Source organism: Nyctibius grandis, chromosome 20, assembly GCF_013368605.1.
Source record: "Nyctibius grandis isolate bNycGra1 chromosome 20, bNycGra1.pri, whole genome shotgun sequence".
NCBI lineage: Eukaryota > Metazoa > Chordata > Aves > Nyctibiiformes > Nyctibiidae > Nyctibius > Nyctibius grandis.
In genome coordinates, this window is record NC_090677.1 from 3502626 (window position 1) to 3519184 (window position 16559).

At 46.1% G+C, this 16559-nt stretch overlaps 1 protein-coding gene across 4 annotated transcripts in view; it reads left to right on the forward strand.

Annotated features, from left to right (window-relative positions):
• Positions 1-1338: 1338 nt before the first annotated feature.
• The window catches only part of MICU1 (mitochondrial calcium uptake 1), a 113920-nt gene continuing 98699 nt past the window's right edge, over positions 1339-16559 (forward strand). For 2 of the 4 annotated variants that reach the window (XM_068416677.1, XM_068416681.1), the window contains exons 1-4: positions 1339-1414; positions 2190-2322; positions 2948-3038; positions 14400-14561. In XM_068416677.1, coding sequence (XP_068272778.1) covers positions 14401-14561 — 161 coding nt within the window. In that variant the 5' untranslated portion in view covers positions 1339-1414; positions 2190-2322; positions 2948-3038; position 14400. Of the gene's footprint in view, positions 1415-2169; positions 2323-2947; positions 3039-14399; positions 14562-16559 lie in introns of all 4 variants that reach the window. The other 2 variants (XM_068416678.1, XM_068416680.1) reach the window with 2 other exon arrangements.

The following is a 16559-nucleotide window of genomic DNA, read 5'->3' on the forward strand; positions in this document are numbered from 1 at the left end:
TGGTTCTAACAGCCCACGGGTGCTATTTCCCTGCTAATTCTGGCTGTGCCACACCACACCAGCGTCGGCTCTGCTCGCTGGGGGTCTGGAGCCCAGCAACTGTTCTGGGCCCCGCAGAATGACCTGCTCACGAGACACGTTTCTCATGAGATGATCCCTTTGTTTTTTAAAGTGAGTTATCGTTGGGAACACATGGAAATGCTCAACGAGATATGCCAGGGGAAAAAAAATAAGCAAGAGCAAGCAGTTCAGTTCATACACTGCTGAGGAACTGGCTGTTTAAGTGGTCAGCGCCTGAAAACACAAGTTTTCTGCATTCCTACAGCGATGGAAGAGCTCCCTTTTCCTTCCTGTGCTGGGCATCAGGATCTCACCGATGGCTTTTCAGCGCCGAGGGCACTTCCGTGGCCTGTCTGCGAGGGGGATGGACGTGGGCGAGGGGGAAGCTCCTCTGGCGTGTGAAGCGTTCGCCCCGAGGGAGAGAATTACCTCTTGCAGAACTAAAACTGGGGAGATTCAATAGGGTGTGGGGGAAATGGCCAAGGGCTCGCAGCCCCCACAGACCCTATAGACATCTGCCTTAGCCCCCGGACATTTTACACTGGTGCCTTAAACATATACATAGGCACCTCAGACCCTGTGTATAGACCCCTTGAATGCTGTGTATAGACCATTTCAGGCCCTGTTTATATAGGCTGCTCAGACTCTATATATCCACACCCCTGAGACCCCTTTCAGAACCCATATATAAGCCCCTGAGACCTTATATACAAGCCCTTCAGACCCTATATACATGACCTATAGATATGTTCCTCATACCCTATACACAAGTCGTTCAGGACCTGTATATAAGTGCCCTGAGAGCCTATATACAGGCCTTTCAGAACTTATATATAAGCCCCTGAGACCTTATATACAAGCCCCTCACACCCTATATACAGGCCCTATAGATATGTTCCTCATACCCTATACACAAGTCGTTCAGGACCTATATATAAGTGCACTGAGAGCCTATATACAGACCTTTCAGAACTTATATATAAGCCCCTGAGACCCCGCATACAGGTCTTTCAGGCCCTATATACAAGCCCCTCACACCCTATATATAGGACCTATAGAAATGCTCCTCTTACAGTATATACAAGCATTTCGGGGCCTATACATATAGGTCCCTGAGACCCTACACGCGGCCCTTCCAGGACACGTATAGGCACCCCCCAGACCCCCCACCGGGCCCTATACGGCTCCCGGGGGCCACGGACGCACCGCCCCGCCGGCCCCAGGCCCCGCCCCTGCCCACCCCCAAGCCCCGCCCCGTCCCCGCCTCCTCCCGCCATGGCCCCGCCCGCGGAAGCGAGGCCGCGGTGGGCGGGGCCTGTCCGCGCTCCGCCGGGGCGGTGGCGGCGGGGCCGAGGTGAGCGGGGCCGGGCGGGAAGGGGGGTCCTGCCCGCTCCCTCTGCAGCTGGCGGCGGGGCCTGGCCGGCCGCGGTGCCTCTGCTCGGGCTGGCCCTTCCCTTCTCTGCCCCGCGGCGGGAGGGGGCTGTGGGCACTTCGGCGGGTGCTCGGCGTGAAGCGGGCTGAGTGGGGACCCGGACCCAGGCCCAGGGGATGGGGGGGGGCCCCAGGCCCCGAGGGGGGGACTCAGGCCCCGAGGGGGGGACTCAGGGGCTGAGGAGGGGACTCAGGGGCTGAGGAGGGGGCCCGGGCCCCGAGGGGGAGGCCCAGGCCCCGAGGGGGGGACTCGGACTGAGGAGGAGGCCTAGGCCCCGGGGAGGGGGCCCAGGCCCAGGGGCTGAGGAGGGGGCCCGGGCCCAGGGGCTGAGGAGGGGGCCCGGGCCCAGGGGCTGAGGAGGGGGCCCGGGCCCAGGGGCTGAGGAGGGGGCCCGGGCCCAGGGGCTGAGGGGGAGGCCCAGGCCCAGGGGCTGAGGAGGGGGCCCGGGCCCAGGGGCTGAGGGGGAGGCCCAGGCCCAGGGGCTGAGGAGGGGGCCCGGGCCCAGGGGCTGAGGAGGGGGCCCAGGGGCTGAGGGGGGAGCCCAGGCCCAGGCCCAGGGGCTGAGGGAGAGCTCCTGCCCTGGGAACTCAGGCTCTCTGGGTCACACGGTGCTTGGGGTGCCACGTTATGGCCCCTGCAGTAATAGTGTCATTTCTTCCCTATGAAATAAACCTTAGGGTCTGTGCCTCCGTTACAGCTTGTCCTGCTGGGAAAGCCGCGGGAGAAGGAAGGAGGACCCCCCCGCTCGGCGTGCCTGGGCCAAGGGGGGCCTGCGAGGAGTGTTTTGGGGGGCTCTCACCCATTGTTGAGTCCTCTGCTCCCCGGTTTTGGTTTGTTGTTGTTGCTGTAGGGGTTGCTTGTGGCATTGGCAGGGCTGCCTGAGTTACTGCTGTGTGTTACAGCTAATGGCAAAGCAATTTTTCCTAATAGCGGTTTGTTAAACAGCTTTAACTTTGTTGAATGGCCAAACTGTATTTGATGGGCAGTTTGTTTCTGGAAAAACCTTTAGGGTGAATTTGGGTTAATAAACTGCTGAGAGTGTAGAAAGGCCTGATCTTTATCCTGGCATGATTTATGTGTACTGTATTTGCCTTTAGTTTAGTGAGCTGCTTGGGAAGGGTGGTAAATCTGAGTCTATTTAGCAGGCTCTGCTGACCAGGGGTGGGCAGGTCAAACAAGGCAGGATTTTTTGAGGCTTTTTCTTCTAGAAACTTGAGTGCCAACTCAGACTTGAGTTAAGGTAAAGGCCTGGCTGGCTTTTTTTTTTTTAATCAGCTGCATGGCTGTTTTTTCCCTTCCTGGCTTTATTTGGCTGGCAATGTGAGATGTGAGTACTGAGGTCAGTATTTGCGAGCGTTAGTACACAGAGCATGACTGCCAGAAGGGAGACTGTGTGCAGTGCATTGCTGGCAGCAAAGAGTTATCATCTCTGTTATGTTTCTTTCTTGTTTTTAGAACACAGCCCTGCAGTTGCTGAGAAATAATCCCCAGCGTTCTTCGTGACCGCCTGACCCGCCAGCTGAGAGCAAATACGCGTGTGCTACAGGTAAGGATGGTATTGATGCCTGCTGGGGCGTGCAACTCACAGCATGCTGTGGCTGTGCTCTCAGGTGCATTTAACTCTGCTGAACTAATTATGTGGCTGATATTTACCCTTAAATCTGCCCTGTTTGGGATTATTCTTGTTCTGAAGTGTTCACCCAGGATTTTTCCTAAAGCTGTAGGAAAATAGGTTGTGTTTTTTGCAGTGTGAAAAGTTGTGCTGACTTTTTTGTCGGAAGGCTTGGGCAGTGCTGTGTGATTTGGAAGGAGGAGTGAAGCAGGCATGGGAGCGAGCTGTGGAAGAAGGCTGCTGCCTGGAGCTTCCCATCAACCCAACCTCAGTTGTGCCATTTTCATAAAATATAAAAAAAACCACCTCACCCAAAAAAGAAACCCCGAAAACCCAATGCAACTCACTAGTTCTATGCATTCAGTAAAAATTTATTTGAACAGAGGGAGGTATCTTTTAAAAAAACAACAACCAAAGCTAACTGAAGATGCTTAAACTGTGTGTGCTTGTCCATCTGGAGCAGCAAAGCATTTCTTGGACAGCACAAGGGTATGAGGCAAATATGTTCTGGTATCATCACTGCCCACTTCTTTGGGACTCTGGAGGGGGTTGTGGTGGCCACCGGTTTCAGGCAGCAGCTTCTTTAGCCAATATAGCTGCTGCCAGAAGAGGGCATGGAGGGTCCTGTGGCTTATACCCATCCTCTTAAATGTTCTGGTATTCAGTGGTATGTTAGAGTGTATTGTGCATATTCAGCAGTGTATCTTAAGCTCATCTAACCCCTGTTCTTAACTGACTTGTGGAAACAGCTTGTTCTCCAAATGACCTCTGTTTTCTGCAAAAACTCTTCTGATGATAGTCATTATGGTTCCTGAACTAAAGACGTTGAAATTTCATGCTCTGGAAGGAAAAAGAATGGTATGCCTTGCTTACATCATTAATGTCTGCCAACTAGGGACTATCTGGAGCTCCCTGTGCCTTACTAGTCTGTGTGTAACTTCTCTGTGTAGGTTCCTGTTGTGCCTCTCTGGCTGAGAAGTCAGGTTCCCGGGTAAGCTTGCTTGTCCTCAGGCAGTTTAACGGGACAAACTGCCAGACTTGCAAATCTTCTGAAGTCTCAGAAGGGCTTTGAAGTAGTGTGCCGTCAGCATTACATTTTTCAGGTGATATTTGAGGGAGCCATCAGCTATGTTTAGATCTAGAATGTGGAAACAACTGGTTTTGCATTTCTCGAGCAAAATAAGTTCTGTACCAGTCGTGTTAGGTTTATTATAAAAACCCATTGCTGCGTGCTGTTCCTTTTGCTGCCGTAACATTCCTTGAAAAGGACTGAGCTGGGACATAGAAATACTTGTTTTATTCTTCCCAAGTTTCCAGTGGCCTTGCTGGTGCACAGTATTTTAACACAGTTCAGTGCAGTAGGGTTGAGGATGCTTGTGTACCGCAATAAAAAACTTATTTGTTAATTTTCCAGATGCTGTTTGAGATAATTCAGTAGGAAACAGTTTCCCAGGGTTGTTGAGTGTTGTACCCAGCGTTGTATGCATATGAGAAGAATATTTTGACTTTTTTTTTTAAAGCAGAATGATTTTGAGAAAGGTGTGCTGCAGATGGTATAGCTACCTCTTAATGAGGAGGATGGCTATGTATTTCTTTAGGGTGATGTGTTTGATACTTTTAGTAAGAAATGCAAGGACTCAGTGAAATCTGAGTTGAAATGTACTTTGTCCACCTAAGCACACACCCTGCAAAAGTCTTTGGCAGGCTTGCCCCTTAGTGAAAGATTTAAGATACTCTAAAACAGAAAAAATAGACAGCTTGACTGTTCAGGTCATGCATTGTTGTACTGCGCCTTCTGTAGCATTATCTGAAAAGTCCTTGGCTAGTAAATTCTGGCTTATCTTTGCCTGGTACCTTGTCTGTGAGCGCAGTGACTATTTTTTTCCCCAGATAAACTTGCCGTGGAGTTTCCTTTCATGCATTCTGGATTTAACCTCTGTCGAGAGCAGCATTTGATTGCAGTCCTGCCATTGCTTGGAGCTGGCAGCACCACTGCGTGAAGAGATCCTCTTGTCTGGGGTGGCACTTCTGTGGATGTGGGGCAGGAGAAGGTAAAGTGGACCAAAGCACCCGTCCTTGTAACCAGGAATTTTGGGTAGCCAGGTGTGTGGGAGTACACAGCCTGGGAGTAGGTCAGCTGCTCGTGCTAGTTTATAGTAGCAGTGAATGTGTGGCCTTAAATGCTTTGCATAAACAGCCTTTGATTCATTACATGGTTTCCTTTCTGTCCTTGAAGCATGTGACAGCTTGTCACCCTTCCTCTACCCACCACAAAACAAATCAGTGGCTTAAAGGAATGGTTTTCTGATTGTGTTTTTTGAAGAGAAAATAGATGGCTTCTCTGGGGTTTTTTCTTTTTAAGTCTCCAGGCTCTCTCAAGCTCAAGAGTTTTTCTGTTACTGATAGAGTTTATAGCTCTTCAAAATGAAACCCAAGATCCTTATGTAGGCAGCGAGAAAGAAGGTCATGGTTTGAGGTGAGCATCACTGCAGCTGACCTGTGCTTCAAATATGAGATCTGTGAATCCGTGTAGCTTTGTAATTTGCAGCGTGTCAGGCTGTGATGCAGCCAAAGCCTGTCTATGGCAACATTGCAATCAGTGTCTGTATAGACTAGTTATGTACCACCACTTTAACATCTGTGTTTTCATTAGTTTGATGCAAACTTTCCATCTCTGGCATTTTTGCTTCAAGAGCTAGAAGAGTAGCTGTATTTTTTTCTCTCAGATCTGAGCTACGATACAAACACCAGGAAGATCTGCAAGATTTGGCTCCTAACCTCCAGTCAGTGTTAAAGAATACAGGAGGATTGTCACTGGAGTTGCATTGCATTGGAGTTGCCCAGGAGTTTGCCCCCCTCTAGCACTGATGGGAGGTGTTTAGTTTTTCTTTAACACCTCTTCTTACAATCTTGTAACTATGGCTTTTATCACGTGCTTTTAAGGTTGCTATTTCCATTAATATAACCTCATTTTTTTTCTGTTGGCTGAAGTTTTGGTGGCCTGCAAAGTAAAACTCCTCTGTCTGCTGATGGATATTTTGCTTTTTGGTTTCCTGGCTGCAGGGAGGAACTAGCGCAAGGACAAGAGGACACAGCCTCAAGCTTCGCCAGGGGAGGTTCAGGCTGGACATTAGGAAGCATTTCTTCTCAGCAAGGGTCATTAGCCATTGGAAGGGGCTGCCCAGGGAGGTGGTGGAGTCACCATCTCTGGAGGTGTTTAAGAAAAGCCTGGCCATGGCACTTAGTGCCATGGTCTAGTTGCCATGGTGGTGTCAGGGCAATGGTTGGACTCGATGATCCCAGAGGCTTCTTCCAACCTGATTGATTCTGTGATTCTGTGGGAGGGAGGTGGTGGGTGATCGTGGTCGGGCACTGTCACTCATCTGGTCTTCTGCTTGGTGGGGCGTTTGCTCCAGATCAGTACGTCAGCACGTGTGTACTATCTGCCTGGCCACCTTGGATGGAGCCAAGTATTTGTTGGCAGCTTTTTCATGCAGAAAGTTAGCTCCTCAGGTCGTGTTCTAAAAGCGCAAGGCACTAGCCAGGCTTATCTGTATTCTTTTTGCTTTCTGAAGTTCAAGCTAATCCAATAATGTGTTGCTGGAAAAGCAACTGCAGCGGTTCAGACTTGCTTTTCTGTTTTTGGGGGGGAACCATCACTTTTCTCTTGAATTCCCAAGAAATTGCTGTCTTGTAGATGAAACGCAGATGCTGTAACTTTTTTGTTTGTTTCAGTAAGATTTTTATTTAAGATATCTTTGGATATATGCCATCGAAGTGTGGCTCTTAGGGCAGGAGAAGCATTTTTCTCAAGAAGCAAGTGGCCGTGACTGGGGTAGGTAATGTTTCTGTTTAACAGACAGAATGGGAAAAGGGGAAATTACTGTAGAGTGGTGTTAAAATCCAAGTTCCCAGTGGGTTCACAAATCTTTTTCCTCCTTGTTGGAGAGGAAAAGAGGTACAGACTTCACCATGTCAAATTCTGAGATGAACTGCTGCCTGTCTACCTACAAAAAGAAATTTATCTTCTGGAGCTGGATGTGTACCTGCAGATAACTCAGGCCTGTTGAATTGTTACCTTCACACCCTAGTGAAGCTTTTCCTTTCTTCTCACACTACTTACATTTTTCTCTTCCAGCAGTATTTTCTTGTGAAACCCATGTTTATTCGTTAAGAATTAACACGGGTTTTCTTGGAACCAAGTAAGCCATAAACACCTCTTAAATCTACTTTAACTGCTCTGGGATTTTTTTGTTTGTTTGTTATTGTAAGGTACATGCAGGTAGGTGGCTGTTGGCTGGAGAAAGGGCAGGAGCTTCAAGGATTGGTGTGAAAATTAGGAATTCTCAGGAAAATCACATCCCATCGACACAGATTGTGCAAGGCAAGTTAAATCACTCGGGTCATTAAGCAGCTGTATTCCTGGCAGCAGTCACTTTCTGCAGAAAAAGGCAGAAGTGTTTTCTACCCCTCTGCCAACAGTTCTCTGACAAACCTTTGCTCCTCAAATTGGTGTCATTTTTTCACTCCTGCAAAAATGCTTCTGCTCTGGTACGCTTGCTCGTGTGGCTGGTTTGCAAAGACAGCCTGGTTGTTTGGGAAGAGTGTCTGCACAAAGAAAATTTCATGTTGGACTGACTAGAGTAGAAGCAGCTCATGAAACAGGGTCATTATCCTTAATAAGGGGTGAGATAAGGTGTTTTTTTGGTTTGGTTTTTGTTTTTACAGCTCTACAAGTTACCTCTGGCTTCTGTGGAGATGCTACTAGGGTGTTCGTTGGTGCTGGGGTTTACTGTAATGTTTTCTAGGTAGAAAAGCCCAAGCAATAGGATGCATTTTGGGGGGAGGAGGGGAAATGAAAACTTTAAGCAGGAGAAAGCAGCAATTAGCATTTATTTCTGTGGAAGATTATAGCTGCCCCTTAACCTTCTGTGCATTGCTGGAGACTATCTGAAGTAGCAAGCAAAAATTTTCTCCTTGCTGAAGGTGCTATTTTCTGTGCTGCTGCACCAGATGTAACCAGTGTATTTTGTTTGGATACGCTTATTTTTCATTTTTTTTCCCAAAAGCTGCAGTTCATGGTGGTTGCATCTGCTCACAAGTCCTCTGGAGACTCAGCTAGCAGGTTAGAATTGGGGTTGTTGTGGAGCTTGCCAAGTGATGTTTCCTCTGCTATTTTTAGTTGGCACCAAAGTCTACCCTAAGTGGACTTTAAATGTTCTCAGGCACTATTTTCAGTCTTGGTTTTAATCTAAGCTCTGTGTGGCAGTGTTTGGGGTTCGTGACTCTTCTCTGGCCAGTTCAGTTGAGTCTAAGGCGAAGCTCCCTTGGCAGCAGGCTTGGCAGAAATTGGCGTGGGTGAGTCGTACAACCAAAGGAGAGATGGTTATTTCTTCTGTACAGTACTCGCTGTCTCAGGGTGATCTGCAGTTCCCAGCAGACTGTTTGTTTTCAAGCAGTGAGAGCCCAGGTGTGGGTATGCGGAGCTTAAAAATAGGGCAGGGATTAGAGCAACTGATAGTAACAGAGAAACCTACATTTTCCTTAATTTAAATATAGCTAATAATAAGGATGTGTGCATTAAATTAAGAACACCTGTGTGTAAAAGTGGTAGTTTAACAAGCTGGATTCCAACTAGCCATGGTTTTGCTGGTTTATTTTCACTTAACGAGGCTAAATGCTCAATTTGGCAGAATAAAGCAACTGGTGAGATGAGGATGGCATAAATAATGGAGTCTTAATGGATATCATCCTGGTAAATCGTTACACTAAATAAGCCATGTTAATGGTGAGGTGATTGCAGAACACCAGACCGTGTTGGTAGTCCAATATTAGATGGAATTTTTAAACATGTTGCAAAATGCAGTAGTTGGGCTTTAACAGAGCTGCATTTAGAGCAGAAGGAAGGTTAATGCTAAATCCTGGCTGTGTGAGGGGTGGCACTGATCACCCCCAAGGGGAGGACGAGCGATGGTTGCGTGTAGTTACAGAGGTGGGAAGTGTGCATTTGCAGGGCTGAGGATTTTAGGAAGAGGTGGACCCTTAACTGCAATGACAGTTAAAAAGAAATTGCCAAGCTATGACTTAGGTTTCTGCTAAAGACCTGGCAGCGTGTTATCGACTGATGCTTCCGAGACTCTCCATCAATTTGAATCGTGCTCCAAAACAAATGTTCCCCTCTCTAGCGAAATTAATGTGATCAAATACTGCCCCAATCTCATACCTGAGAAGAAATTACTTTTGCTGCTTGATTTCATTTTCATTCTCAAAACTGATTTATGCATCTTAGTAAGCTAATAACTTCAGTAATGTGAGTAATCCTTTATCTGAGAATTGCACCGGGTAAGGTGAAAATTTGGAGTTACAGGAGGGGAAAAGAGCAGGAGCGGTTTGGTCTCTCTTGGGGATGGGGGAGGGAGTGGATCCAGATGCCTCGGTAGCTGGAACCCACCTCCAGGTACCCTTTGTATGAATTACCCTTGTACAAATCTCTCTTGCTGGTACCAGTTTGTGAATGGAAAGTGTGGAGAACTGCGGGGATGATAAGTCAAAATTAATAACGTGATTTTGGTGGAGGCAGGTTTGATGCTAAATTTTTCCCCCCCCATTTATGTATCTCAGGTTATTTTAAGTATCTCTATATTAGTGTCGATGGTGAAACTTCTCTCCTGATTGCTTTGCCATTTCCCTTGTGTCTTGACTTTTCCTTCCCATTGGATTTATTTGTCATAGTTTTTTCCCCATTGCAATTTTTTCTTCCCCTCTTCCCAATAATCCTCTTGAGAAGATGGAGACAGGAGAGCTGGGAGCTGAGACCCACACCCTTCTGCTGCTGGCTCTCTGCTTGAAGGCACCCCACGCCTTCTGGAGCTGATGTTGCTGGCTTCAGTGAGCAGGGATGAGATTTAACTGACAGTCGAGGCCTGACAGGGAAATAGGTGAGGAATTTTCTTACAGCAGCTGCTGGGTCAGGACGTCTTGGTGCACTCTGGCAATGCCAAACTTTGCTTTTTAATAAACATACTGCTCCAGAAAACTCTTCCAGTTCCTAGTGACTTCATCTCAACCCATCCCTGCAGAAGTCTTTATGCCACAGCAATGCCTCATAAATGCAATTTTTTTGTCAGAAGATCTTACTACATAACAATATTTTTCATTTAAATTTACAATTGACATTCTGCACTAATGCGCAAGCTTACCACGTCTTAGTAAAACTGTTCAAATAAAAACTGCCTGTGAACCCTTCTCTGATTACAAATTAAACATTCATCAGCTTATCAGTTACTATTCTCCCTCTCGTGTGCTTGTGCCACTGAGGCCAGCTTCAACATCAAAAAGCTGCTTTAAGTGTGTTATATCTTAAAAACTGAGGCTTTTCTGGATTGCCGAAAATGGCTACAGAAAGTTCTGTGCTGTGGGGTACCCAAGTGCGAAGAAGTCCTTTTCCCTGGGCTGGGCTACTTAGTGCTTTCAGTGCTGAAACCATCAGCTAATTAAGGTGCTGGAAAAATGGGAGCAAGTCTTTTTGTTCTTTTCTTTTGGTATCTGAAAAAGGATGAAAGATAGTTAGGATCTGCCAATTCTGAAAAAATCCTGGACTGCTGGTGCTCTGGACATGGCAGGGGGGTGAAGCGGAGAGCCTGCCTGAATTTCCTTGCACGACAGGTTAGTAGGCAGAGGATTGTGGTTTGGGGAAGTAAAATATCCACATCAAGGCAGAAATGTATGCAGCTGTTGAAATAATTTTGCATTTCTTCTTCTAAAGCAATCTGGATGTGCTCAGTTTGAATGATGCTCATCGTGTCTCGGATTGGAAGTGATTAAGAACCCATTTCCTAATGGGTTTGTGGGTTTCCTCGATGTCAAAGACGCTAACGTGATTAAGGTTAATTACAAATACTTGAGGCTTTGTGCTGTTCCATCTTGCCAGCTGTATGTACCCATAGAGCCAGGCCCTGAGCGCTTACCCGATGGCTGTGAGAGCTGCTGCAGCAGCTGGGGCAGAAACACGGCTTAAACCATGGAGCTGGGGCACAAAAACCGTGGTGCCGAGGTGGGCAGAGAAAGCCAGGTACCAGGATGGGCTGTCAGATCTCTTCTGGTAGCAGCTTGGGGTGAAGTGGATTTTTTTTCTTTTTTTTTTTTAGTTTTTTGAATGTTTGGGCTCTGAGGATTGGGTTTTGGTGGAGCAGACAGTCAACAAAACTTTTATTTTTAAATCTTTAGGTCTGTTGGTTGACTATTCTGCCTAAAAAAAAAAAATACCCTATCCTGTGGCTTAAATAAAAGCAGATATGTCATTCTTTTCTGGAAAAAAGCCCTAACTATTTCTTTTGTCCAAGGATATTAATTCAGCCTCTGAAAGTAACTGTAGAGCTGTTCTGAGCAAGAACTTATGATAAGACTGGCTTATCTATTAGAAACGAAAATACAATCTACAGAGTCCTTGTAGCAGTAATGCTAGAACATCATGATAACTTTTATGTTTCATACTTATTTTCAGTATTTTGGAGTTGTGTTTTTTTTCTCTGAGCTATTTTGTTGTATCTTGTAAAAAAAAAAAACCAAACTCAATTTATTGCATCAAATCTTGCAAGAATTGAGGTTGTTTCTTATTATAAGCTTGTAATCACATCAGTTCTTGGGAGCTTTATACTTTATCTCAGTTTTATTCCTTATCCTACTGCAGATCATGGCATTAAGCTTTTCATTGCTGCAGTTAGGGCAAGGTGCTTATTTTTAATCTTTTTAAAGTGAGCACCAGCTTTCTCAAGTGATCTTAAATGCCTGGGGCTTTTAACAAAACATACCAAGTATCATGGTGCTTTTGATTAAAAAAAAAAATTATAAGAGATTATAAAATTGCAGATGGAAAGCATGGAAAATTAAACTTCCAAAGTGCTTTTTTTTTGTTTGTTTTGTTCTGAGATAAGGTTACTCTTTATTTTAGGGTTATTATGGGACCTGCCTGCTTTCAGCTCTCCCAGGCAATTGCTACCAAGTGATCACTGTCTGGGTGAATGTCCCAGCACCATCAAGGATGGAGATTACTTGGACAAAGCAGATAATTTAGTGTTTCTTAGGGCTCAGACAGAGCAAACATTTATGCATTACTAAAGCCAACAATCTGAAATGTTGTAAAAATCTCTTCAAGCTCAAAAGTAAGCACTGTGGGGCTTGATTTTCGTGTTGACTGATTAAATTATACTGGCAACACTTCCCTTATCCATTAAGTCTTATGCATATAAAACTCTAATTAGGACAGGGAACCCAGGTAAGGAGGGCAACATTAGCTTCTCAGTGACAATAACACTTGCAGAGTTTTCTCTGCCTGCGTAACAGAAATTCATCCCTGGAGGTGAAATGGGAGCATCAGGTTTGTGTAGGATGGAAATAATTTTAAACTTGAAATAAGAGCTGTTTTTGTAACACAATCTTCTGTTGTTCAGAGCTGGAGAAGATTGAAGAATCAGCGCTCTTGGCTGGCTGTACTCCATCAAAACTTTAATTTTAAGCCTGTTTATTTTTAAAGGAATAAACAAAATGGTAATGCTGACTGCAAACTTGGTTTTTAATACGTGCACAGAAGAATCTAATGCTATTCAGATGCACTAGCTGGGAGCAGTAGAGTTCGTGGCATTTGCCTCTAAACCTGGGTGCTGAGGGATAGACACCCTCTGGCTTTGCCCTACCCAGCAGGAGCAATATTGCCACCTCCATCCCAGCCTGCCGTCACCTGCTGGTGCTCCATCCCATCTCCCGTGTCCCAGGACCATGCAGAAGCCTTAGATCTGATACGAAAAATCACCGATAAGGGATTTGCTAATGATTTTTCAGTATCTATGCTTTCCTTCCCCTTGTCACATATTTCTTGATTGTCCTCTGAAGTCTTCAGATGCGTCTCCACCACCTCTTGCCTTAAAAGATATTGAGCTCTGGCACTCAAAATAATTTTCTGAATATTTTAGCTGCGTCTTCCCCCTCTTCTTCCTCCCTTCCCCTCTCCAAGTTCCCATCAGCGGTTCACATGATGAAATCCTGAGCTGCATGTTGCTTTAATTGGCGGAAAAGGGCAGTCATATATTCAACTCTTGATAGCTGAAATGAGATAACACACCCCACGTGTGAGATGCGTTTGCGCAAAACGGTCCCAAGGTTCTCATTGTTGGAAGTTAATGGCTTAGCAGAACGGCGCGGGGGCATCCTGTGCTGCAAAAGCAAATAGAAGCCAATAGATGTGACTTTATTTTTGTATTCTCTGGTTATTTGCTGGCTGGGAATATTTGAATAGAACAGCAAGAATGGGGAGCGAAAGGAAAAAATTGGGCCACTGCTCCCCTGCTCTCCACTTCCAACGTTTTTGCTGGCCTTGGGAAACCTTTTACCATTCTGTTCCCAATTTTTTTTTTAAGGCGGACCCCGCGCTCGGAAAATTGAATTTGCATCAGTTAGAAATAAAACCTTTATTTCACTGAAAGCTGCAGCACCTTTTCATTTCAAAGGCAACATTTACCCTTCACCTTCACTCTTGTGAGCTAGCAAAAATGGCTTTGTCTCCTGTAGCTGGTGTGTGTGATGAGGTGACATGTTTGCGGCTCAGGTTTCTCCCTTGTAATAATGTTTAGATTTGTAGCTCTGGTTTCCCATTTGTCTCTGTACCATTGTGTGTCTAACGGGGTATGGATTATATTTTACGAGTTTTGACACTTTGAAACTTGCCTTATACTTAAAGTTGAATATAAATGTTTTTGCTCCAGGCTAGCTAAAAAAGTGATTTAAGAACAGCAGGATTTTCTTAAGGCAACTTAAAATGACCAGGTTGGGTTGCTGTTTGGTTGATTTGCTTGGTATTTGGTTTAATTTGCCTTTTAAAATCCAGCTATATCTTTCCCTCTGGCTCTTATTTGCTGTAGTTGCTTGTAAGATCTACCTGCATCTTCCATGCCTTGGCACTGGAGTGGGAGGGCGCAAATATTTCCTCTTAATGAAGCGTGCTGGGGAAAGGCTGAAGAGGAATGTGAAAAATGCTGTGAGAGCAGCTGAGTAAGTAGTTGGGATGTGACAGCAAGGAGTGTCAGCCAGGTGTATGCCAATATATAACACTCATAATTTGCTCTTTATTAGACAGGTTCCACGCCTATTTCAGAACAGCTAATAAACATCTGTGACAGTTATTTTCTGTAACTTTCCCTAATTTAGGAAAAATGTGGGCCAACCTCTGGTTGAGGGTCAGCATGAGAGTTCACAACTGGAAACTGTTTGTTGCTTTACTAATGAGTTCTTCTTATTCGACAGGATGTTTCGCCTTCGATTTCTTCCCGTTGCAGCAGGGCTGTCTGCGGTTTCGCGGCGTTACCATGGGACGGCCCATCACCCCAGGACCAGGCGTAGGCTCGTGGTGGCGGCTTTCGTAGGGACAACTGCAGCGACAGCAACTGCCAGATTCCTTTGGCAAAGGTAATACTTATTTTATTTTATTTTTTTTTCTTGCCTAAGACATCATGCTGCTTTAGTCCTGTGGTAAGTACCTGCAGATGGCTTTAAGATCTGTGGGAAACTTTGTAAAGTGTTATTGCCTGTCCTGCTTCTGCTGCATGGAGGGAATGGCTGTTGGTGACTCCCTGTGGAGCTTCTTTGCTGCTGTGTGTAGCCAGAGAGATGCGAAAAAGCTCAGGGCTGAAGAGTTTTTTCCTCTGTAGCCATCTTCAAACAGGCTGTTTGCCCTTGGCAGGGTTTGCCTGACTTCCCCCTGCACGATGATGCTACATGGGTCTGTGGTGTTGTGCAAAGAGAAATCGATTCACTCGACCAAGATGGGTGAAAATGTGCTTTCAGCTTCTGGGAGGGCTGCTAGGGACAGCACGCTTGGCCAGGGGATGCTACTCTGCTTTTCTTTGTGTTTTGCTGACTGCTTCATATATAAAACAGGGCCTACAAGAAGGCTGGAGAGGGACTTTTTACAAGGGCATGTAGTGATAGGATGAGGGGGAACGGTTTTAAACTGAAAGAGGGGAGATTGAGATGAGATATTAGGAATAAATTCTTTCCTGTGAGGGTGGTGAGACACTGGCCCAGGTTGCCCAGAGGAGCTATGGCTGCCCCCTCCCTGGCAGTGTTCAAGGCCAGGTTGGATGGGGCTTGGAGCAACCTGGTCTGGTGGAAGGTGTCCCTGCCCATGGCAGGGGGGTTGGGACTAGATCTTTAAGGTCCTTTCCAACCCAAACCAGTCTGTGATTCTATGAAAACATAGCAGGGGAGCAGAAGGGGACAGTCCATCTTTCAGTGGTAAGGTAGCTGCAGGCAGGACTTGGGTGGTTTTTAAGGGCCAGAGTCCAAGCACACCTACTTGCGGGCCATGAGGCTCAAAGCTTGTTTCCATGCTGCGAAGAGAAAGGCGATATTTGTGCTTGCTTGAGGTGACCCTCGCAGAACCCTGAACTTCTGTCACATTTGAAATAAATCAAGGACTCCCTTCTCTTCCCTCAAAACATGGGAGCAGCATAGCACCAGCAGAGTCACTCAAGCTCGTGGCTGTAATTAGAGTTTGAAAACAAAGTCTTTGCGGAAAACCTGTCTTATTTTCATTCCAGTATTTAGGTGGTTTATTGCTGGCTCGCTGCTCACCTGTGTTGTGGCTAGAAGGCTCTGGTTTTAATGCAGTGGGAGGCGGATGACGGTAACTGTTCTGGCTGTTCCTAGAGCTGTCAAACCTTGATATCTGTTAAAAGGAGTTGCTCAGGTGGAGGAAGAACACCGTGATCCAGCACAGTGTCGTCTCATGCTGCATTTTGCTAATCATCTGCACTTACATAGTGCCTCTTTATCCCCAGGACCTGAACGCTGCTGCGGGGGTGGCCAGGATAACACCCCTTTTCAGGCAGAGAAGCGAGCAGGGTTTTTTCCACTTAAAACATCCTCAGCGTGGTCATAAAGTAGGTAGGGCATAGTGCCCTATGTAAAGCTGTCCCAAAGACACTGAGTTAATATCTCCCTCCTGCAGCAGATTCAACCCTGCTTTTAAAAACAGCCACATTGTCAGTTGTTAGCTTTGCTTTGATCAGGAGGAAGGTGCTTCCTGCAGCAAAGAGCTGCTAATGGTATGCAGAGCGCTAGGTCGGGGGTGATTTCAGGGAGTGATTTTTGGCTTCTGGAGTACTTGGCTGTTCCTTGGAGGCCCCTGGGCACTGTGGCTGGGCTTGACCTTGCTCAGCTGAGAGGGCTGATAGAAATCAGATAAAAGAGGGGCTCTTTGGAACCATAGAACCATTGTGGTTGGAAAGGGCCTTTCAGATCATCAAGTCGTGTGGTCTGTGATCTCCCCAGTCTTTATCAATCTGGAGAGATTGACTTCTTGTGATTATTATTTTCTCTTTTTCCTTTCCTTGCTCTGTTTCCCTTGTCTTTTATAAATTTGTAAAGCACTAAATAAATTGTACAGACTTTGAAGTATTCCTT